Below are 25,140 nucleotides of genomic sequence, written 5' to 3'. Positions count from 1 at the left end.
CTTGGATGAGGAAGTGCAAGGGCGAGTTAGTAAGTTTACTGATGATATGAAAGTTGGTGGAATTGTGAATAGTGTGAGGGCTGTTGTAGGTTGCAACGAAACAGTGACGGAATGCAGAACTAAACTGATAAGCTGCTGTGACTATGATTACTTCAACTCAGAAAAGTGTGAAGTGATTCACTTTGGAAGGTCAAATTTGAATGCAGGTTATAGGGTTAAAGGAAGGATTCTTAGCAATGTGCAAAAACAGAGGGATCTTAGGGTCCAGGTCCATAAATCCCTCAAAGTTGCCACCCATTTTGTGTGGATGTTAAGAAGGCATATGGTATGGTGACCTTCATTAGCAGAAGGATTGAGTTTAAGGGCTGTGAGATTATGCTGCAGCTCTACGGAGTCCTGGTTAGACTATTGTGTTCAGTTCTGGTCGCCTTATTATAGGAAAGATGTGGAAGCTTTAGAGAGGGTGCAGAGGTGATTTACCAGGATGTTGCCTGGACTGGAGGGTCTGTTTAATGAAGAAAGGTTGAGGGAGCTAAGGCTTTTCTCATTAGAGCGAAGAAGGATGAGAGGTGATTTTATAGAGGTGTACAAGATGTTGACTGATTTTGATAGAGCCGAGAGCCAGAGACATTTTCCCATGTCAGAAATGTCTCACATGAAGGGGCATAAATTTAAGGTGATTGGAGGAAGGCTTATGGGAGATATCAGAGGATGGTTCTTTACTCAGAGTGGTGGGTGCACAGAATGCACTGCCAGCAGTGGTCGTAGAGTTAGATACATTAAGGACATTTAAGCAACACTTGGATAGGCACGTGGAAGATTGTCCAATGAAGGGGGTGGAGTTTGTCTGATCTTAGAGTCAGATAAAAGGCAAGCACAATATTGAAGGCCAAAGGGCCAGTACTATGCTATACTGTTCTATGTTCGATGTTTTAATTGGGCTGAATGGTGGATACGTCCTCTGGCCCTGATGGCTTGCATCCTAGAATCCTAAAAGAGGTAGCTACAAAGATAATATATTTGAAGGGGCAGTGTTGAATTGGGGTGCACAAAGTTAAACATCACACAACATCAGGTTATAGTCCAACAGGTTTATTTGGAAGCATTCTGAAAGCTAGTGCTTCCAAATAAACTTGTTGGACAATAATCTGATGTTGTAAGATAGTAGATGCAATGGGTGTAATTTTCCAAAAATCATTGGATTCTGGAGAGGTACCAGAGGATTGGAAAACTACCAAGGTGACACCCGTTATAAAAAGGGATACAGGCAAAAAGCAAGTATCTATAGATTGTTGGACATCTATTGCTGGAAAAGTATTGGAATCAATTATTAAAGATGTAATAGCAGAATATTTGTAAAATCATAATCTAACCAAGCAGAGTCAGCATGGCTTCATGAAAGGGAAATTGTGCATATTTATTTTATTCAGAGTTTTTCCAGGAAACTCCAACCAGGGGGCTAGAGGGGAATCAGAAGATGTAATTTATTTGGACTTTGAGACCGTGTTTCACACAGTACTTCATAAAATGTTAAGTCATAAAACGAAAGCCTGTGGTGTCGAAGGTAGTATATTGGCATGGATAGAGAATTGATTAATAGGCAGGAAACAGAGGGTTAAAGGGTTTTTTTCAGGTTGATGGTCTGTGACCAGGGTTGTTCCACAGGCATCAGTGCTGTGACTGAAACTGTTGGCGATGTATACTGATGACTTGGAGGAAGCAAGTGAATGTACTGTAGCCAAATTTGCAATCAACACTAAAGTAGATAATGGGAAGGTCAATTGTGAGAGAGACACCAACAGTTTACAGAAAGATATTGTTAGGTTCAGTAAGTGGGCAAAAAGTTGGCAAATAGAATATAATGTGAGAAAATTGGGAAGACTGACTGATGGAATTCTGGTGATATGTATTCTGGGTTTCTGGTGATCCAGATCTCCCCCGGCATTGCAAATGGTGTGACAAAAGTTCCTTTGAGGCAACAATGCATCCTGGGTTATCGAAGTTCTGTTGGACTATGTTTCCTCTAAAACTTGTTTGAAGAATATGTGAAAGATCTTCACTGAGGCAGTGAAGTAAGGGGAATCAGTATACACGGAGTAAATGACTAATTTAGATGGTGAGGGCTTATTCAGTTGGGAATTTTCAAAGGTCTTGCATGTTAAGCTTTTAATGAAGATTAACTTTTGTGGAATGAATTATAACGCATAATTGGAATATTAAAGCTAATTACTCATCAGGTACTCTTGACAACAGTGATATTCACAGGAGGCACTGCTTTGGAAATCACAGGCTTAAATATCTGGTTTTCCAGTTATTGATATATAGTGAGGGGACATCAGACAATATTGACTCAATGTTTCCTAATCAAAAAGAATGTCCCTTTGCTTAATATTCTTTCACAACAAAGGGGAACTGCAGAACGGGGTGATAGTTGTTGGCTATCCCTAAATGTTCATGAGAATGTGATGGTGAGCTGTCTTTTTGAACTACTGTACTATGTCATGGATCCAGCTATCATGCTGCTAAAGGACATTTCTGATCAAAACTTAAGTGTTTTGACCAGTGATTCTAGATTCAGCCTTGTTGCATTTAGCTGCGAAGGTTTCCTGTGTGATGTTCATTGCCTTCATGATAAGTGACCTAAAGCTGAGTTTGAAAACACTGAAAATCTTCACACCTCCTCCACTGTTCACCATGTTCTCTCTACACCTGAACTAAGGCTGCACCTCATTATGGGGTATGTTTGCTGCCAACATCCTCTAAGTCAAGGGATCTATTGGCCTCGCTTGGTCAAGGAAAATCACTGGTTGGTCTGAGTAAATGTATTGAACAAGAAATAGTCGTTTGCATGTAAGCATATACTTACAGGATACGTTGACAGGAAAATATTGTTCCAGAAATTGTGAGGAGAAACTTAATTCGTCGAGACTACGCTATTTTGTGCAAAGTCACACGATGACATAATAAGTGATGCTCATGTACTGCTTGGTATTAATCCTTCCAAACACATACACAGCATTAATTTTCAGATTACTGATGGTGGAATATTCAGGAATTGTCAAGGAAAGAAGGTTAGATAATTTCTTGTTGATGATGAGCATTTCCGAGTGCTTCTGTGGTACACACATGAATTTCATGACTTTAAGGCCAATGAAGTACTTTTTAGTGATATTTACTATAATAATGTGTAATAAATACTAAGTAATCTGACTGATAAATCATTGATTGGTGTTGCCTATAAGTGTCACTACTCACATTGAGATGCACTTGATGGAAGGATCAGGCTTATTGTTTGATGTTTAATACATTCAACATCTGAAGTGAAGAGGAAAAAACTTCGAGATTGTGCGACTTGGGATTCTTTTTTATTTAGGAAGAGGGATTCCTTGTCCTGAGCGAGATATGAAGGATTGAATAACATAATGAGCTGAGTGTTGAGATTCTGATTAAAGTGGATAAAACTTGTTATATGCTGCAAGTACCAATCATGACAATTTAAATAGAAAATAAAATTCTCTCAAATGTGACAATAGACTGAAAGATATTTTGGAGAAAGAGAGGACTGCAGATGCTGGAGATCAGAGTAGGGAGTGTGGTGCTGCAAAAGCACAGCAGGTCCAGTAGCATCCTAGGAGCAGGAGAGTCGACATTTCGGGCATAAGCCCTTCACCAGGAATGAAGCTTGTGGGTCAGGGCTGAGAGATAAATGGGAGTGGGGTGGGGTTGAGGGAAGGTAACTGGGAAGATGATAGGTGGATGAAGGTGAGGGAGAAGGTTATCGGTCAGAGGGAGCAGTGATGGACGGGTCTGGAGGGCAGTACCGAGTTGGAGGCTTGGGATGGGATAATTTGGGGGGGAGGGGAAATGAGGAAGTTGTTGAAATTTACATTTATCCCGTGTGGTTGCAGGGTCCCAAGGCAGAATATGAGGCGCTCCTCCTCTAGGCGTCAGGTGGTAATGGTTTGGTGGTGGAGGAGGCCCAGGACCTACATGTCCTTGATGGAGTGGGAGGAAGAGTTTGGGCAGTGGGGTTGGTGGGTGTGGGTGTCCCAGAGATATTCTCTGACACTATCCGCAAGAAGGCATTCTGTCTCCCCGATGTAGCGGAGACCACACCTGGTGCAACGGTTGCAATCGATGACATTGGTAGAGGTACAGGTAAATTGCTGACAGATGTGGAAGGATCTCTTTGGGGCCTTGGACAGAGGTGAGGGGAGTGGTATGGGCACAGATTTTGCACATCCTGCGGTGGCAGGGAAAGGTGCCAGGAGTGGGGTGTGGGGTGGTGGTGGGTGTGGACCTGATGAGGGAGTTGCAGAGGGAATGGTCTTTTTGGAACACTGATGGGGTGGGGAAGAAAATATCTCTCTGGTGGTGAGGTCCTTTTGGAGGTGTTGGAAGTAGCAGAGGAAGATGTGTTGTGTGCGGAGATTGGTGGGGTGGAAGGTGAGGACTGGGGGGTTCTGTCCTTGTTGTGTTGGAAGGGCTGAAGTTCAAGGGCAGTGGTGCGTGAAGTGGAGGAGATGCGCTGGAGGACTTTGTCAATCATGTGGGAAGGGAAGTTGCGATCGTGGAAGAAGGAGGCCATCTGGGCCTTTCTGAGGTGGAATTGGTCATCCTGGGAACAGATGCGGTGGAGGCAGAGGAATTGGGAAGAAGGGATGAAAGATTCTATGCCTTAATGCCTGAGAGTTGGTGGAAATTAGTACATTTCAGACATCAAAAAGTGATTTTGATGGGTATTAGAAAAGTAACAATGTTCACACTTATGGGGAGGTAAATTATGCTCTAAATAATGGTCATTTGAAGAGCCAACATCAATACAATGAGCTCAAGGGTGACCTCCTGTTCTGTAACAATTCTGTGATTCTGTAAATGATAAAAATACCTCCAACAAAAGCTTTGAGCATGTAATGTGTAGCATGATGCTATTTCAGGTGTATGCAGAGTGTACTTGTCAACCTGCTAAAAGTTTTGATATACTGCAAAAAATAAGGACTCAGAAAATACATAAGATCAAATACTGCCCAGAATACAATGATTACTCCAGCTGTCGAAGGCATGAGAATATTGGCTACAGAATGCAATAGATCAGAATGAATAAAATAGGTCAAAATGAAAAGATTGATTTGGTGTTTCTCTCCACTATCTTGGGAAGCAGTAAGAAATTTCAGAGAGGATTATTTTCTTACAACTGGATACGTTTTATATTTGGGCAAAATCACATCCCTATAGAAAAATGACTGTTTAAAAACTAATTCATGGCTTTTGGCAATTGCTGGCTAGGTCAGAGTTAATCATGGTCTACGATGGTGCTATAGGAGGTTGTTGTGAATTATCTTTTTGAAATGCTGCAGTTTTTGTGATATTTTAACAGCAAAGGTCCTGGTAAGAAGGGAAATCCAAAATGTTGATCTGGTGATGGTGAAGGATCTGGTTATAAATCAGGATTTGGAGAGAAAATTTCAGCTGGTGGTGTTCCCATTGTCCTTCTGGGTGGTTAATGTTGAGAGTTTGGAAGGTGCTGTCAAAGAAGTCTTGATGAGTTAGTGCTGTGCATCTTGTAGATGGTACATATTGCTACCACTTTGCATTCAGGATGAAGGGAGTGAATGTGGTAGATGGGATACCAGCCAAGGGCTTCTATGCCCTAACTCTTGTCATATGTTTTGAGTCCTGTTGAAGTTGCACTCATCCAGACATTTGCTGGGTAAACATCCTGAAACTCCCTTCTTAACCAATCAAGAAATTATGGTTAAATTCTCTTTTATTGAGGATGTTTATTTCCTGGTGTGTGTGGCATAAATGTTACTCATCAACGATTAGTGCAAACCTTGTTGTTTTCCAGGTCTTGCTGCATAAGGCACTGACAGCTCAATCTGTACCCACACTCTTAGTTTGATCTCCACCTCTCCCCCCCCAAAGCAGTGGGCTCTTTGTCAAACTGCCCCTGCACCCTGCCCCCCCCCCCTCACCCCAACCCCGATACCCACCACTGGACCTGATCTCCTCCACAGTGTTGTCTTGCCACTGATGGCCATCCAGCTTACTGCCTTGTTGCCAGCCTCTCTGGACCTCGCTGATGCTGCAATGTCACCAACCACTAGAGTTCCATCCTGCTCCCCAGCCACCAAGTGCCCAAGTCCCATTTCAGGCTCCCAGCCAATGCCCTGCTCCAAACCTTGACACCATTGCATTCCAGTGGATCCCAGCTCTCTCGGTTGTTTCTCACACTCCCTCTCTCCCATGAGGGACAACCACCACTCCTGGAGTTTGCTTCATGCTGGGTCTGGTCCACCATAGTCGAAAAGTGTGGCGCTGGAAAAAGACAGCAGGTTATGCAGCATCCGAGGATCAGGAGGGTTGACATTTTAGGCATGAGCTCTTCATCAAGAATATGGGGAGGGAGACAGGCTGAGAGTTAAATAGGATGGGGTGGGGCTGGGGGTATGGTAGCTAGGAAGATGATAGGTAAATGCAGGTGAGGGTGATGGTGATAGGTCGGAGCGGACGGTGGACCGGATAGGTGGGAAGGAAGATGGACAGGTAAGACAGTTCAAGAGGGTGGTGCTGAGTTGGAAATTTGGATCTGGGATTGGGCAGAGCGGGGAGCAGGCAAGATGAGGAAACTGGTGAAATCCACATTGATCCTCATGGCAAAATACAAATTCTTAAGGGTTAAGGGAAGTTACTCAGACTGGAAAAAGGTGAAAGACTCTGCAGTTCTACTTCATAAAATCCCTACAGTTTGGAAGCAGGCCATTCGGCCAGTTGAGACTATGTCAACCCTCCAAAGAACATCCCACCAAGAACCACCCCCCCCCCCCCACCCTATCCCTGTAAACCTGCATTTCCCATGGCCAATCCACATAACCCGCACATCTTTGGACTGTGGGAGGAAACAGGAGCATCTGGAGGAAACCCAAGCAGTAATGGGGAGAATGTGCAAACTCCACACAAGGGTAGAATTACACCTGGGTCACTGGTGCTGTGAGGGGGCAGTGCTAGCCACCGTGCCACCATTATGCCAAATAATTACCACAAGGAGGTATTGTTAAAGCGTATTTAAGCAGAAATTAGATAAACACATGAAAACAAAAGTAATTGAACCTAATGATGATAGGGTTAGATAAAGATAGCAAGAAATTCATATGGAATGTAAATGCCGATATAAATCAGTATCTGTGTGGTCAACATCTTGTATTTTGTAGGACCCCAGTAAGAACTTAGTGGCAGTACCTCAGATCATCTGTTCTCATTTCATCATTGTTTCAGATGTCAGTAGATCGGACTGATCCTCGAACTCTGGTTCGATCATGCTTCTCATGCTTGTTTTTAAACTTCAAATTGTCTTGATCCCTTTCACTGACTTCTGGTTCTTCTGATCTTACTTCTGAAATTCCAATTATTTTTGAAACTTTCGCCATTATATTGTAGAACATGCAGAAAGATGAAGTAAATTCAACTGATTTGTTCATTGACTCTTGGTGATTAGTTAATTTGAAATGCCTCTCAGTACACATGGCCCTCTCATTAAAATGTTAAATTAATTATTGAGAACTTCGTTGACATGTGGATGCTTTAAAGACATACTAATGGGCACCTAAATGTGTCAAGTGGCAAAGGTGTGAGTGTGTGTGTGAATGTGTGTACACATGCACACACCTCACCAGAGGTTAATACTGAAGTATAGGACCTACATCACTGAGGTCATAATCGCCAAGTGCGTAGGCAGACAAACCACTGGTAGTTAAAGGTCTTCAAAAAATGCATCCTGAATATGAAACTGGTTGGAGTACTTTTTTTTTAATTCCGTGAACCCATATTCAAAAATTGCACCCAGTATTACTATTAAGGGCAAATTTTAACAACCAAATTCTCTAGTTTTAATTGGAGACTTCAGAGGTGGAAGCCAGCAGAAGAATTGATTTCCTGGGCATTTTCTTCAAAGCTGGGTCCTCATATGCAACTTCCATCTAAAGTTCAAAAATGAGTGTCTGGCCATTGGAAAGTCTGGACCATTGTTTCTTGGACAATTTTTTTAAAAAGCCAATCGCTTATTACTCTGCAAAACCCATGTCCTGAATGAGGCTTTGTTTCTGTTTCCAGTTGTATTCACATCACAGTGGATTGGCTCAAAAACCTACTATTCAATTACTTTTACTTCCCTCGCTGTTCCAGAGTTGGTATTCTTAAAGCATTTGCTGCTAAATGTGGACAGGCTCAGAAGGGTTAAATAAGGCTGACTTAGATCAGCAAGCCTAGCCTGCACAACAACTCCTTAAAGTGTCGTGATGTACTGCAATGTACTTCATAATCTAATGTCTCTCTCTGAAATTTTAAGTATCTTTTTTTAGGTTCTTTTTGGTATCAATATTATCCCATTTCAGGAAATAGTAACTTGCAGAATATTGAAACAGAAATGGTGAACTGGATAAATTCAAGTTCATTAATCCATTGAAAATAACATATCATCTCCCATTTCCTGAGAAAAGTGATCTCTGTTCAACACTTAATACTGGAGTAATGAAAATCGAAAGAGTAGACTCAAGAATGTAATTGCTGAAATAAAATTTATTACTGTACCAGTTTTATTCCATAAACTAATTTTTATAGGTCGTATGTTCAGTATTTATCACTAGGGGCATATGAGAAATCCAATTCTTTAATGAAACTCATCATAGAATTGAAGATAAATGATTGTCTCTGTATATGAGCACCATAACCAGCTGCAGCTGCCACAAAATGAATGAACAATGAAAATTCTCGTTAGGTTATCAATTTCAGTCTCATCCTCCTTCGGTTGATCACTTGGCTAAGTGTGTTTGGAGCCAAGTGAAAGAACCCATATGTATTGAGTGCTTGGGTGCCTCGCATACATGCTTGTGACTCAGAAGCAGGTGCAGAAGTGCTCCAAAGTTTAATTATGACACTTGGAGCAGGAAACATGGGGAGGGTGAAGCTAAGATTTCAGCATTATGACATTGAATTGAGACTGAAGGGGGAGAGAAAGAGAGAGAGAGAGAGGTTTTCCAGGGATATAAAGGATTGCCTCTTATTCATCCAAAATCGAGGTAAATAGATGATCATTGTTCCAAACACGGGGACATGCTTGCCTGTGGAAATGGAGACCAATCATTGATAGTCTCTCTTCTCCCCTCCCTCTCACCTCTTTCTATTCACCATGAATGCACAGTAACAGCAGGGTGTCCCATGCACAAACTGAGACTCCTCTGACAGCACCTTCCAAACCCACAAACTTGACCACTTAGCCACTTATCAGAACAAAGGCATAAGTACAATACCATTGCAAGTTCCCTTCCAAGCCTGTAACAATCAGAGGTGGCGGTGGCAGTGGACTCTTCAAGAGTGGCACCAGCAAGGCAACATCTCAGAGGATGGCGGTTACTGCAGAGTTCTTGTCACAGCAGTGGCCTGACCTGGCAGTGGATCCAGGGACTCCTGGTTGCAGTAGGCCCAGGTGGCACCTCCTACTATTTGTGGGACAGCGGCTGCAGCAATAGTGGCAGTGTGCTATATCTGGAGCGAGGACTCCTGGCATATTGAGGCAGCAGCGGAGCCAGGGGCACTGGTTGCAGTCATGGTGGGCCAGAGTGGGGAATCCTGGTTATCGGTGAGGTGGCAGAGGCAGCGGAGCTGGAGACTCCTGGTTGCAGGGCGAATGGGAGTTCAGCATGGAACCTGGTGGTGTCGATGAGATTGTCCCAGTAGCAAAGAGATGGCGACACCTATGATGGTGGATCCTACACAGACAGCAGTGACACGAAGGAGGAGGGGTGATGGAGTAGGTGTTGTGTTGCTGTGAGCTCAGGACTTGTGGCGGAAGTGTTAAAATGAAGATAGATAGATGTTCTTGTAGTTATATCTTTTTACTCTTTATATTCCGAAAGTATTCAAAATGGTGCCAGATTGTGGAGACAGTTAACGTTTCTCACTCTACGTTATTGTATTATTCACTGTAAAATGCACGTGACAATAAATCATTCAGATTCAAAGCCACACTCCATCCTGACAGGTTTATTTTGCTGCTCCTTCACTGTCACTGTGTCAACACCTTGGAACTGCCTTTACCACAGCACTGAGTGCCCTTACACTCCCAGAACGAAGGAAGTAGCTCGCCATTCACCTTTTCAAAGCTAATCAAGGGTGGGCAATAGATACTGGCCTAGTCAATGATGCCCACTTCAAGAAAGTCGTGTCTGTGCGCAATCTCAAACAATTCCCTCAGCACTGCATATAATGGGATGTCTGCAGAGCTTGCATCTTCCTCAATATCCCACAAAATGGTGAACACCAAAGTGGACATATAAAAGAACATGTAATAAAAACTGATTGCAAATACTTAACATCACAATTTCCTGTACAATAAAGAAGATGCCTAACATTCCCTGTATCCTTCAGTGAGTATCATTATGAAGTATGCCAGGATGGTTAGTCAGGAGTTATTAGTTGTCTGCAAATATCAAATATTGATATCTGGCATATTGAGGCAGCAGCGGAGCCAGGGGCAGATACTACATGTAGTTCCTGCCTCCAAATCATTAGCACATTCTGAGAATAGCAAGGTTCCAAGTTATTGCCTGCCACTGAGAAAATTACTTATTTTTTTCTGTCCATGTCAGTACCTTGCTCCCAATCACACATGCTAAAATGGAGGCTGTTCAGTGCAGGCACACAAAACTACCCCATTCTCTGCATTTTTCCTCCTCAAACTGTATCTACATATTTGGCTGGGTGGAGGTGAAACACTCAGCCCGAAAACAAATCAGTTATATGATTCCACAAATGCCACTTGAAACGTGCCCCACCAGAGTTGAACATAAAGTAAGACTTAACTCCTTCACTTGACCTCAGTTCTGACCTTTCACTTGCAAAGAGTGCTAAGAGCCTGGGCTGTCTCTGACTAAGCTTCTCAAATAGAAAACAAATGAGGTTTGATTAGTTTATTCTGCTACTTGGCACATTTTATGGTCTTTCTGTAATTTTTTTTTCTAAAATGATCTATTTTGTGCTTTGACATTTATCGTAGCAGGTATCTTATATTTATTTCCAGACATGAATTGTTTTTTTTTAATTCATGTCTAATGTACCAAACAAATCTCTGGCAGCTGCTGCTGGGCTTCTTAGCTGAAGAGAAATGAGAGGCACAAAAAAAATGTCTAGATGCTCTTTGGAGGGTTTTAAATGGAATTATTATCGCTCCAATGAAAGCATGAAGGATTGGAATTGCTCAACAAGTCTAACAGCATCATTGCAGAAAGTGATAGGGGTCAATAACCCTTGGTCAGAACTTGTGTAAATTGTGGACTGGAGGCAGACATTCAGGTAGCATGCTGATCTGGAATAAAACAATCAAGGATCAGATGCGAACATGTCAACCAGAAGCTCTTGGCTGTAGCTTTCAATGACAGTTGGGGTGGTGAGATTGGCAATGACTATACAGAACAGCACAAGGAAGCCATTATGGAGTTACTGGGCATACACACACCATACAAATATCTTCCAGAATACATTTCTGATTTTTATCCATGAAGTGTGATGTTGAAATTTTTCTTTTCTGTGTGGGACCTCTCTTTGGTTCAGTCTTGTCAGTGCTTCTTCTAAGTGGGTCCCACTTGTAGATATTTTTTAATCAACCTGTTCAGGAAATACTTGTGACACACATCTGAAGCAGGTGGGACTTGAACCCAGACCTAGAGGTGGAGACACTATCACTGCACTACAACACGCCCTCCAGATGAATTTTTAAAAAACAACCTGTTCAGATATGTTACGGAACACCACTGGAGCAAATAAGGCTTTAACCCAGGCCTTTTGGCTCAAAGGTATGGACATTACTACTCTGCCCGAGGAACCACTAGATGTTAATCCTGTCAAGTCAATGTAAGCATACACAGGATGGCATTGATTGGCCAGTTACTTGAGCAAGTATACAGAGAAACTCCCGATCTCACACACGCATGCATGCACACACACAGGTGCGCACACACTCACACACGCATAAGTCTATGGGGTGAATTTGCATTTGCAGAATTGTATTTTCAGATACCTTCTATTTTGTTCAAAAAACACACAATCTATAGACAGTCAATTTTATTTTATAATCAAAGTGACATTTTATAATTTCCTCCTTGGAAGTAGAACCAGTCTGACTCAAGATTGGAATACATACAGACTCTAACCTCACACCTTTAATACATCACTTGAGCTGAGATGTCACTTTTTTTTTATAAAACCTGAAGTTATCTCAGGAATGTGACTTGAAAGAAGTTCTGGGATTTACATATTAATGAATCGAAACCTGCAGCCCATTCTAAAAGATGAAAAACTTAACAGCAATCTGGGTTTGTTCAAAATATTACATCTGTGTATGATACTATTTCTTTTTCTAGAAGTTCTGTGTCCGATGACACTACTCCATTAGCTACCTGATGAAGGAGCAACACTCCAAAAGCTTGTACTTCCAAATAAACCTATTGGACTATAACCTGGTGTTGTGTGATTTTTAATTCTGTTTCTGCATCCACAGATGTTTTGTGACCTGATGTCTATATCCAAGCTCTCCTGATTATATATTTCAGGTTTCCAACATCAGCATACATTGTCCTGTTATATGCTCCATGCTGATATTTATAAGATTGGTTAGTTAAACTGTAAACCTTTTTTAAAAAATTGTCATCCAAACATTTTGGATGTTGCTGTCTGAATATGCATTGGGCTAAGTTCAGAGAAATAGGTGCATAATATGAATGGCCATGTTTGGATTAACTCTCGATCAAAGCTGCAGTTGTAAAATTATCATACTGAAACCAGAGCTTTTGATGCGTGGTATGAATAAAGCCACAAAATACAAAAGTAATAAGTTTTGCTAAGCCCACAAAACATTTAACTTCACTGTGTAACTATGATTCCCAATTCTGGGCAGCTGAAATATTTGAGGAAAATTCAAAGTGAAGTTTGGGAGCCAAATGAATCATCAGGGCCTATGGTTACTCAGAATTTTTCCATGTAAAGATGTGGATAACCATTGGCATCTATTGCATTTCCAAGAGGTTTCTTGTAGGTATGACCTGCTTCCCAATAGTTTGGAGTGTCTGAGACTCTCCATCTGTTATAGTCTCTCTCAGCTCAAGCCCTATGAAGATGGGAAAACTCATTGGATCTTTTAAGCAATCGGGCAACTGGTTCTGTTTCTTCTCTTGGCAGCTCGTTGTTCACCCAAATCTTGAACATAAGGATTCTTACTTTTTGGATCTCTTATTAAATAGCTTTCATGGAATTCATAGGACTTTTATGGAATTAGCTTGCCAATGGTCTCCTTCCTATCTGAAAGATGTTGTGAAACTCGAAAGGGTTCAGAAAAGATTTACAAGGATGTTGCCAGGGTTGGAGGATCGAAGCTACAGGGAGAGGCTGAACAGGTTGGGGCTGTTTTCCCTGGAGCATCGGAGGCTGAGGGGTGACCTTATAGAGATTTACAAAATTATGAGGGGCATGGATAGGATAAATAGACAAAGTCTTTTCCCTGGGGTTGGAGAGTCCAGAACTAGAGGGCATAGGTTTAGGGTGAGGGGGAAAGATATAAAAGAGACGTAAGTGGCAACTTTTTCACACAGAGGGTGGTACGTGTATGGAATGAGCTGCCAGAGGATGTGGTGGAGACTGGTACAATTGCAACATTTAAGAGGCATGTGGATGGGTATATGAATAGGAACGGTTTGGAGGGACATGAGCCGAGTGCTGGCAGGTGGGACTAGTTTGGGTTGGGATATCTAGTCAGCATGGACGGGTTGGAACAAAGGATCTGTTTCCATGCTGTACATCTCTATGATTCTATGACTCTATGGTTCTTAAGGGGATATAACAGTATTCTTCAGTTATTGTCCCATGTGAAAGAATCCGTAAAGTTCATTCAGTTAAGTGGGTTATACTTTGAAGATTTTTTAATGCACTATTAGGCTGAACACTGACAGTCTGAAAATGTTAAAGATAAATGATAGCTTGCAGCCAGCATACTTAACCATTTCCATCCTTGTGAGATCATTACATTTCTTAGTACACAAGTGATGTAAGTGAGATGGAGTGACTTGGGAATGGCTGCCGTTATCTGTTCTTTGCATATAACCCAAATTGTCTGACAACAGGTAGCTTCCCATTTACTCTCAAAGTTGCATCCCTTCTGTGTCATATTTGTCAAATTGATAACAGTATCTGAAAAGTCTGTCATTCCTTGTTTACTTGTTCTTATTGACATAATTTCATCACTTCTGCCTACCAGCTCTACTTTAAGTTCAAACCAGCTTCAGGCTCAGCAGTTGTGTATGTGTGAACATCTGTTCTGTCCATTCCCCACCACCTCCAATAAAACAATGGTCAAACACCCAGGTGCAATCAGCAGGATTTGCAGATTCTACACACAGCAACATTACAATTAGCTGACTCCATGATTTCTTAGAATTGAGCAGATAGGTTGCAGGTCTCAGAGTTCCAGACCTTTAAAGTTTGAGAATTTTAGACACCGAACCAAGGCTAATTCCAGTGGAATTCTACCTTGTGAAGTGTCAGTGTGGTGAAGTTCAACTTTCATACATGGCAACATGCCAACTGCAAATTCCCTTCCAAACCACTCACCATCCTGACTTTGAAATATATTGCTGTTACCTCAGTGTTGCTTGGTCAAAGTCCTGGAATTCTCTCCCTAACGGCATTGCGGGTTTGCCTCCAGCACATGAACTCCAACGGTCCACGAGGGCAGCTCAGCACCACCTTCCAAGAACAACCAGGGTCAGGCAATAAATGCTGGCCCAGCCAAGCATGGCCATGCTTCACAGGAGAATAAGAATAAACCTGATGGCCTAAGACCTGCTGTAATGTTCCATCAAAGCCAAATGCAAGCTGGAGGAACAGCACTTTACAGCCTTTAGGACTCAACATTGAGTTTGACAACTTCAGAGCATAAATACCATCTTTCAATTTGTTTGCACCCCTTCAGTTCTAAAGAAGACCCATGCATGGGGAGCGATGGCCTAGTGGTATAATTGTTAAGCTAGTAATCTGGAAACCCAGATAATGTCTTGGGGACCTGGATTTGAATCACACCAGGGCAGATGGTAGAATTTGAATTCAATGTAAGTCTGGAATGAAGAATTTAATGATGACTGCAAAACCACTATCAATTGTCAGGAAAGAAACCCATCTGGTTCATGAATGTATATTAGGGAAGGAAATTGCCATCCTTACCTGGTTTGGCCTACATGTGACCTCAAACCCACAGCAACATGGTTGGCTCTCAACTGTTCTCTGGGCAATCAGGGATGGGTAATGAATACTGGCCGAGTCAGTGATAGCAACATCGTGTAAATTGATTTAAAGGAATATGATAATAATAAAAAACTTGAAACCTTAATTTTCTATGGAAGATCATTAGTTTATCTTCCATACTCGTTGAGTGTTTTTCAACACTAATTTCATATCACTAGCATCCAGGGTAATTTGCTTTTACTTGAGTAATTAAAGGGATTGCTAGAAGTCAGTGGGGTGAAAAACCCTGTTTTTGAGATTTGCTTTCATGTGAAATCAGAAAGAACACACAAGCTTCTCTGTTACTCTCTCTCCTCCATTACCCACCAACTCCAATGGACTGACCCAAAACACATTGCAGACATGGCAACCGACCCAAACTGGAGCTCTTAAATGATTCTGAAAGCTCCATAGGTAATTGCAGCTCTCTGCAAATATTACCATTAGGCCCGATCCCCATTTTCTTTTGACTCTTGTGCCAAAACATGAGCTGAATCAACTTCTACCTTAAATTTATTAAATTTACCTTAAAGCAATTTTTCGACATTTATTATATTTTTGACACAGTAGTCGGCAGCAAAAGACCATTTAATGTTCCTAAATTAACCTGTCTACTTTATGGGGCGTTGTGCTTTCTACGTGACTTCTATCTCTGTAAAAGTTTTAAAAGAACTTCATCTATGCTATACCTCATTGTCAGCAATGGAAGGGTTGGTTACAGTCAGTTCTATTTGAAGTATACCTTGTGATGTTAATAACAAAATTGGACGGAAGATCAACATTCCGAAAATATCACAGAGGCCTATACACACATGTACAAATAGAAAATGAGATGGCTTTCTGTACAGTGATATCTTTCTGCTTGTGATTTCTTCATGGTAAAGGAAGATTCTCTGCATATATTACCTCCGAAAAAAACCTACTTGTTTTGCCATTCTGAATTGGATTTTTACAGACATACCCGTAATGTACCAATTAGCGAGGTAAACATTGATTCCCATTTCATGAATCACTGAGTTCTGTCATGTTCCAGCTGGTCAAGGAAGTGAGATACTGAACTGTATACACTCAGAAGATCCCATTATTTGCTTGTTGAGTTAGCTGATCTCTGTGAGGGTTGCCCCCATTGATGTGCACCTGGATAGATGAACAATTAAGGGATTCATCTTAATTATCAGAGCCCACTGAGAATATGCCTGTGTGGATGTCAGATTTGAACTGGGTGGGAATAATCTGTTCTCTTCAGAGTATGTACTACTTCACTAGAAGAAGTGCCATGGCAGGCAATCAAAGCTCCAGTGTGTAGGCATAATCTTGGCTTTACAGTTGCTTGCGATTTCTCTCTCTATCTCACGCTTACATTTCTGTTCTTAATCTGCTGCGGTATTCCAGGGAAACCCAATGTAGGTAAAAGAACAGCACACCATTTTCAACATTGGCACTTTATAGTCTTTTAGGTTCTGTATTGGTTTCAATAATTTCAGAACATGAACCCTGCTCTCAAAGTTGTTTCCCTCAGTGGCTGCCTTGACTAGTTTTGTTTTCAGCAGAGCTGACCTATAGCCTGTTATAGCTGTGGATCTACTTCTCCTCTGCAGTTGAGCACTTCTAGAGGGAGAGTCGATAACATTTTGCCTTCTACATGTTAACAAAAAGCTGGGTAAACACAATGACTCATCATTACTCACATTATATAGAAGAATCAGACTCCCCCTGACTCCAGCCTATACCACTTTCATTCGATTTGCTATTCTGTCTACAACAGTCAGACCCTTCAGAAAATGTGTTAGTATAGTAAAACTTATTAAATGAGCAATGACAAAGGGACTGAGGTGATATTTTAGAATTTACAGGGCTCAGCCCAATATCTTTCATGATTATGTTTATAACAATGCTGTGGCTCCATTTAATTTCTCTAATAGTTTATTCATGAGCCTGTCATCCAGCAAAATTACTAATTAGTTTATCCTTTGAATAGATGTGGGCATTGCGGCAGGACAGCATTTGTTATCTGTCCCTAAATGCCCTTGAATTGTGCGTTACTGGGCTATTTTAGGGCCAATTGAAAGTCAACCATACTGTTGTGATTTGGAGTCACATGTAGGCCAGACTAGGAAAGACAACAGATTTCCTTCCTGAAAGGACACTTTGAAATAACTCCACAGAGACTGGTATCCCATCATCCTTTACTTAAATGTGCATAGTACATGATACTGACCCAGCTAGCACAGGGCTAGCTCCTGGAGTGAGCAGAATCCCTGACACTCCTGTTTATGTCAGTCAATGTTCCCTGCTTGGGGCTGTTAACCTGGTCCAGTCAGGGAACTCCAATCTGTGAGATCCACCTGGCTGACCTCGTTCAGTTACTACGTATACGTGAAACAAATGGCTTTTAGGACCATCAACAATGGTTTCCTGGTCACCATTCTGAGGTGAAGTTTTGTTCCCACATTTTATTAACTGAATTAAATTCATTCTTTTCCATGATTGCAATAATATGTGTTGCAACAAGTTATCAAAAGCAAGGTTTCAAAATCTTTTTTAGGGAGTGGTTCTAGGAAAATGCTCATATTTCTATTCACTTTACAGGTAGTGGAGCACAGTTTCTATGGTGATTTGACATAATGATGAAGTGTTCAGGGAACTGCATCATTATCGTTTGCATTAATTTTTACACACCTATATATATAAAACATCCCCAGGAATAATATTTTAATGTCCTTGTTATTAATTGCCTGTACATGACACACAGCTAGAATAAACTTTCCAGCATCACATTCTGCTCATGAATGGCTATTAATGATGTGCAGCTAAAAATGTCAGGAAATATCTGCAACAAGAACACCATAGCAACAGCAGTAAGTACTGCTTACTTTATCCAATCAAGACTTATAGAGATTTTTGATCAGCACAGAGTCCCGGTTATTGTCAAACTATTTGACTAATTCAACTGTTCCTTATCCCTTCTGTGCCTCAGCTGCCTTGCAAAGATGCACACATAATTTTCAATATTTCTAGCTGAATAATTATTTGTATATTTATCTAGTTCATGTACAAGAACATAAGACCGTAAGATACAGGAGCACAATCAGGCTATTTAGCTCATTGAGTCTGCCTCACCATTCGATCATGTTTCTCAACCCCATTCTCTTGTCTTCTCTACGTAACTTTTGATCCCCTTATAAATCAAGAACCTATATATATATATCTGTCCTAAATGTACTCAGTGAGTTCTGTGTCACTGAGTTTGACAAACAATAAAGCTTTGGCTGAACATATTTCTCCTCATCTCAGTTCTAAAGAATCATCCCTTCAACCTGAGGCTGTGTCCTGACTCCTAGTCTCTCATACAAGTGGAAACATCTTCTCCATGTCCACTCTATTCAGACATCTTAGTATTCTATGTACTATTAAATAGTATTCTATTTAGTGAGATCCTTCTATCCTTCTAAACTCCATCAAGTACTGACGCAGAGTCCTCAACTGCTTTTCATTTGACAAGCCCTTCATCCCCAAGATTATTCTTGTAAACCTTCTCTGAGAACTCTCCAAGATCTGTCCTTCCATGGATATTGGGTCCAAATGAAGAATATGGAAAATACTGGAAAATATTTAGACAAGAACTCCATCTATAGTATGAATCATTCTGTGCAGGGAGGTCCTACTTTCTCACTGAATGCGTTTTGATATTGAGCAGATGACAATACAGCTTTAAATTGGACAGTTTGCAAAATATGTATAAATTATAAAATCCAAAACTCATAATTAGATTCTAAGCAAAATATCTTAAATGATGCATATATTTTCTCTGCTCTCAAGAAATATTTTAATTCATTATTCTCTGGAAACATTATTTGTTCGGAACTATTTAAAACTCAACAGATTCCATCCTAATCTTTCGAAATGAAAGCCTAACATCCTTACCAGTTTTAGCTGAGATGTGACTCCAGTCATAGTCAATATGTTTCACTGTTAGCTGCCCTCTAATGTGGCCCAGCAACTGTTAATATAGGACAATAAGGATTACTAGCCTTGCCAGTAGCTCATCCCAAGACTGTATCTGTAAACGTTGCCAAATTTACGTTCTTCATGCTTTTCTGTTTGGTTAGATTAGGTTCCCTACATTATGGAAACAGGCCCTTCAGCCCAACAAGTCCACACCAACCCTCCAACGAGTAACCCACCCAGACCCATTTCCCTACCCTATATTTACTCCTGACTAACGCACCCCACTATGGGCAATTTAGCATGGCCAATTCACCTAATCTGCATATCTTTGGATTGTGGGAGGAACCCATGCAGACACGGGGAGAATGTGCAAACTCCACATAGTCACTTGAGGTAGGGAACTGAACCCAGGTTCCCTGGCGCGTTATGGCAGCAGTGCTTAATGCTGAGCCACTGTGCTGCCCTAAAGCAGTCTAGGTTTGTAGAACCTATTCTGCTCTAAGTAGATGAAGAAGAGTTCATTGAGTCTTTGATGCTTTGACTAAAATATGGGCCGTGATTCGTAACAGCAGGGCCACTCATTATCTCAACGTCGCTTTGTTTTACCAATGCATTAAGTTACAGGCAGACTTAATGCTTATTTTTATCTACCTGGCAAAAATGTACAAGAGTTATATGCATCTTAACATTGAAATGAATTATGTTCATTGTTACAAACATTTTGATCTATTTTCTATTATTTATTTCAGCTGATGGATGTACAGATTGGTCTGTGGACTACAAGAAATATCAAGTTCTTCTGGGGGAACCAGTGCGAGTGAAATGTGCATTATTTTATGGATACATCAGGGCCAACTACACCATAGCTCAAAGTTCAGGACTTAGTTTGATGTGGTATAAAAGTAGTGGTCATGGGGACTTTGAAGAACCAATACCATTTGATGGAATTAGAATGAGCAAAGAAGAAGACTCCATTTGGTTTCGTCCCACAGAATTGCAAGATGGTGGACTATTTTCTTGTGTATTGAGGTAAGATAATTCTTTACTGAATTAATTCTAAGCAATCGAGATCATGTTGCAGCAATTAAGAATTTGGTATTTAAGAGGACAACTGCATATGATAATATTACTGGTAACCCAGAAAGTCAGATGAATGCTCTAGTGACATGAGTTCACATTCTACTGTGGCAAGCAGTGGACTTTAAGTAGTTGTGTGGCCTGGTGGTTTAATACCCTGAATTAAGACTGAAGACTTTGCAGAGGTCTAAGTTCAAATCCCACTGCTGTCTGAATTTGAATTGGTTTACTCTCTGGATGTTTGCTGCTTTGCGGCTGGTGATAATCAATGATATGGAAAGGAAATTGAATGGACATTTGAAAAAAAGACTTGCAGGTCTATAGTGGTCGTCTGTAATAGTGGGAGTGTCTAGCAGGGAATTAAATTGCTGAATGGCATCTATGCTGGAAATGAGTCTATTGTTTTCCTATGTGTTAGTGTTCTGAACATATTAACCTCCCAAAATAAGATGTCAGAACCTACTTGAAAGTATAGAATATATTAGGAGCAGATAAGGTGCTTGTTTCCTGCAGTCTTCTAAAGAAAAGTGTCAATTGCTAAATAATACAAAGTGAAATTCCACCTAGTTATTTTTTATCATCTGAACAGTGCATAAAAAGAATTGAACTGTGGACTAATTATAGCATTAATTGTTTCACAGTCCAATAACATTCTAACAAATGTCTTGTCAAATTTTGATAATCTTTATTTATTATAAAATACCTCTGGCTGTAGCTCACTTCATGAAATGTCACTTGAGTATTTCATGGGCAAGAAGCATTGTGTGCATATGACGAAAAATAAGTCAGTTAAATTGCCTGTCAAAGGAATGGTTATTCCAAACTACACGGCAGCAATTTTACCTCAGTTAATTTTTTGTCTGACAGTCTATAATAGTTCATTTTTTATATTTATAACTTGTTACCATAGCAATGAAATTCAAAGCTCAAATATTCATTGAGCAATTACTCTGTTTTGTGGTGGTCATTTGTTAATCGTGAATGGATGGCCTGTTGGGCAATATCATTGCTACCATACAATTAACAATAAATATTGGCTGACAGGTAAGCCTTTCAATATACTATATGAGTGTGTGGCTGAAAAAATATCCTGTTGATATTACATTCCGATGGACTGGTACTATAAAGTTATTTTACTGGACTAAGACAAGTAATTGACATTAAACTATTTCTATCATGGCAAGGCAAGCACAGGTGAAAAATCAATTAGAAACCTGTTTATCTATCCCTGAAAGGTCTATCAGCCTTTGATAGCATGATGGACAGCAGGTTGACAAGACAAAAATTGATTGCCTAATGGGAGCATAATTTTATCATTGTTCGCAGATGAAAAATCAGGTTACCAAAAATAGGCCTGATATTCTTCATTACCACAAGCAAAATGGAAGTGTTGATTTTTTTAAAAAAATGTGATATTGTCAACCTATCCACAGAATATCATTGAAATAAGGTAAAATTATGAAGTAAATGTAATTGTAAAATGGGCTGGCTTTGAAAAAAATGTTCAAGTATCTTTCTAAGGAAACATATTTATTGGCCACAAAATTTAGTTTCCTTTAATCCCAAACTTCTTTCTGACGTTTTTGCAAGATGTCATTCATACTCTACATGAACCTGCCTGATGTGAGCCATACCAGAAGTGACTTCGGTGAGAACATCAGCTTATGCAAGGAATGTCATCCAGCAGGATGCAGAGTAGGAAATTGTAGCTTAAATCAGCATGTATCACTGATTTGTTGCCAGCGTTTTGGAGCTCACTGCTTGAGTTAATGCTATTACTTCAACACACTTAGATGAATACATATTCAGCAGCAAGAAGGATCCGACTCTAACCTCACCAACACTATTTAAAATAAGCATCAATTACTTATCAAAAATTGCTGCTAGATTTCTGATGTTTCTTTTTGCTACTGAGGAAATGATTGGTTGTTTCGAGAAATCTTGGCGGTGCAGCTGAAGCTGGAGGTTGTTTTTATTTGTTCATGGGATCTGGCATACATACCCTGCTGGATTGCTAATTACTGACCATCCCTAATTGCCCTTGTAAAAGTGATGGTTAGCTGCTGCCTTGAACTACTTCGGCCTTGTGACACACAATGCCATTAGTGAGCACATTCCAGGATTTTGACCCATAAGACCATAAGAAACAGGAACACCATGCAACCCCTCTACTCTGAAATCGAATAGGATCTAGCTGATCCAACATTCCTCATGACTAGTTTCCTGCATTTTCCTTGTAACCCTTGATTCCCCTGTTAATCAAGAATCTATGTATGAGCCAACTCCCGGTCCATGCCAACTTACTACCTCCAACACTGTAGGCTTTTAAGACATTATTTTGTGAGTGACCTTGTCCAATGCCTTCTGGAAGTCCAAATACAACATATTTACTGGTTTCCTTCCAACCACTCTGGTTGAGGCTTCCTTAAAAGAAACAATACAGTAGTCAGGCATAATCTTCCTTTCATGAAGACATGCTGACTCCACCTGATTAGATTATGATTTTCCAAATGTTCTGTTATTGCTTCCTTAATTATTGATTACAATACTTTGCAACAGTAGATTTTACCTGAGATATTGCCTTCCTCCCTTTTTAAATTGGCGCATTACATTAACAGTTTTCTAATCCTTTGGTACTTTCCAGTGATTCTTCTGGAAAATTACAACCAATACCTCCACTACTTCTGTAGCTATTTCTTTTAGGTTCTAAGGATGCATGCCATCTAAGGCCAGGGGACTTAGCTACCTTTAGCCCTATTAGTTTGTCTAATTTTACTTCTCTAGTGATTGTAGTGGTACTTAAAGCAGGTAAATAACACCTCTTCCCCTCTGCATGGACTTCCCATACTGCTCCAAAATCCCCAAACTATATTCTTACCTGGTCTGTGTTCACTCCAGATGTGATCTCACCTTCCTGACCATGCAATGCTTACTGATTGCACATTTTCAACATGCCCTTGCTTAAACAGAGTTGAAATTATGCATTCTAATTAAGTTTCAATAGTAATCACCACATATTGAGACCTCATTTAAGACTTCAGGTGATTGACTGATAAATGTCCTTTCATCAGCAGAGTCAGCTAACTTACTAACCTTTACCAAAGCTGCTGAATGTATCTTTTAGAACAATGTAAGAAAATAATGGTTACCAGTTCTATTATTATGTTGCTTCAAAACTCGACCTGTACCTCACTCTGGATGTGATCTCTCCTTCCTGATGTGTGAAGCTTACCCAACAGAAGTCAATGAAAAGTGATATATTTCCAAGTCAGCATGGTGTGTGGTTTAGAGGGCAAATTGCAGTTGGTTGTGTCCCAAGTTTCTGCACCCCTTGTTCTTCTAGATGCAAGTGATTTGGGGTTTGGAAAATCCCAACTAAGGATCACTGGGGAATGTCTGCAGTGCATTTTGTAGATGGTACATTCTGCTGTCACTGAGTGTTGGGAGTGGATACTTGTCGATGTGGTGTCAATCAAGCAGGCTGCTTTATCTTGGTGTCAAGATGGTGTCAAGCTTCTTGAGTGTTGTTGGAACTACCCATCTGGGCAAGTGAGGAGTATAGCATCACACCTCTGACTTGTGCCTTGTGGACAGGCTCTGTAGAATCAAAAGGTGAGTTACTCATTTCAAGATTCCTAGTCTCTGGACCTATCTTGTAGCCACAGTGCTTATATGCCTGGCCCAGTTCCATTTCTGGTAAATGTTCAATTTTGCCCTGACTTGAAGGATTCTGGACAAATCCCCTACTTTCAGATAAGGGATGCAGTATTCTGTGCTCTTTTTGGTATAAAGCAGAAAAAGGAGAATGAGCAGAGATGACTCAAAGGAGAATGAACTATTCATGATTGTCCTGCTAAAGGAGGCCATACATGCTCAGGATTTTCATAAGCAATTCTGCTATTGAATCAGTATGTCAGAAAACTGTGCTTCAGTTTAGGATCTCTTCAGTGAGATCTGTTACCTGCTGTGACCGTAACTGTCATTTCAGAACATGGGGAGGATGATGTTCTCCATCTCTATGGTATGTGGTTTTGACTTGAACCTTGATATAATGATCTCCTTCATTTTAGCAGCATCTCCCACAACATTTCACTCACCCTTTCCAGTATGAGTGCCATACTTGATGAGGAAGATGCAGGTTTCCAAGTAATGCAGGTTGCTATTGACAACCTGCACATTTTCTTGTGGGCAACACATGCCAACTCTGAAATGTAACATCCAGCTGATGTGCACCATAAAGCTCCTTACCTGGCATTAGTCACAGTGCCTTTATTCTGTGTCAGGCTGCCATGTCATTGCATTTGTGTCACCCTTTGACAATATTGCTCAAGATATTCCTGAGTGTGCAACCCTCATGTTAGCAACATGCATCTAATGAAAGCTAAACAGAAAATATATTCGAGCAGACCATTCGAGTATTTAATTGAAGTTGCCTTGACTGCTCATATCACAAACTGTCATGGTCTGTTGCCCATTGGATACCTCTCTGTCCTGGGAAACAGCTCTGAGCTCCTGCTGGATATTGAGTCCCTGAGGAGAAGCTAAGTAGGAGGAAGTCAACATTTTTTATTTGTGGTTGACTCACCTGACTGCAACATCTGTAAACCAATTCCCAACTTTTCAGTCAACAATATCCACACACCTTCCTTTCCCATCATAGCTAACCAGGAATTCAGGATTCAAATAGTGACAGATAGTGGAATTTGAATTCAACAAACAATATTTGAAATTAAATAACTGGAATGAAACAATTCACTGATGCATGAAACCATTGCCGATTGCAGGGAAGACCTT

General features: G+C 40.6%; 1 protein-coding gene across 5 annotated transcripts in view; it reads left to right on the top strand.

Moving 5' to 3' along the window:
* LOC140486208 (interleukin-1 receptor accessory protein-like 1) overlaps positions 1–25,140 on the top strand; it is a 1,398,735-nt gene that overhangs the window by 566,255 nt on the left and 807,340 nt on the right. For all 5 annotated transcript variants that reach the window (XM_072585029.1, XM_072585030.1, XM_072585026.1 and 2 more), the window contains one exon: positions 20,019–20,298. In XM_072585029.1, coding sequence (XP_072441130.1) covers positions 20,019–20,298 — 280 coding nt within the window. The remainder of the gene's footprint in view (positions 1–20,018; positions 20,299–25,140) is intronic.

The sequence above is a fragment of the Chiloscyllium punctatum genome, chromosome 15 (assembly GCF_047496795.1).
Source record: "Chiloscyllium punctatum isolate Juve2018m chromosome 15, sChiPun1.3, whole genome shotgun sequence".
In the NCBI taxonomy this organism is placed as follows: Eukaryota; Metazoa; Chordata; class Chondrichthyes; order Orectolobiformes; family Hemiscylliidae; genus Chiloscyllium; species Chiloscyllium punctatum.
The sequence above is the reverse complement of the archived record's forward strand: the minus strand, read 5'-3'. Positions and strand labels throughout refer to the sequence as shown.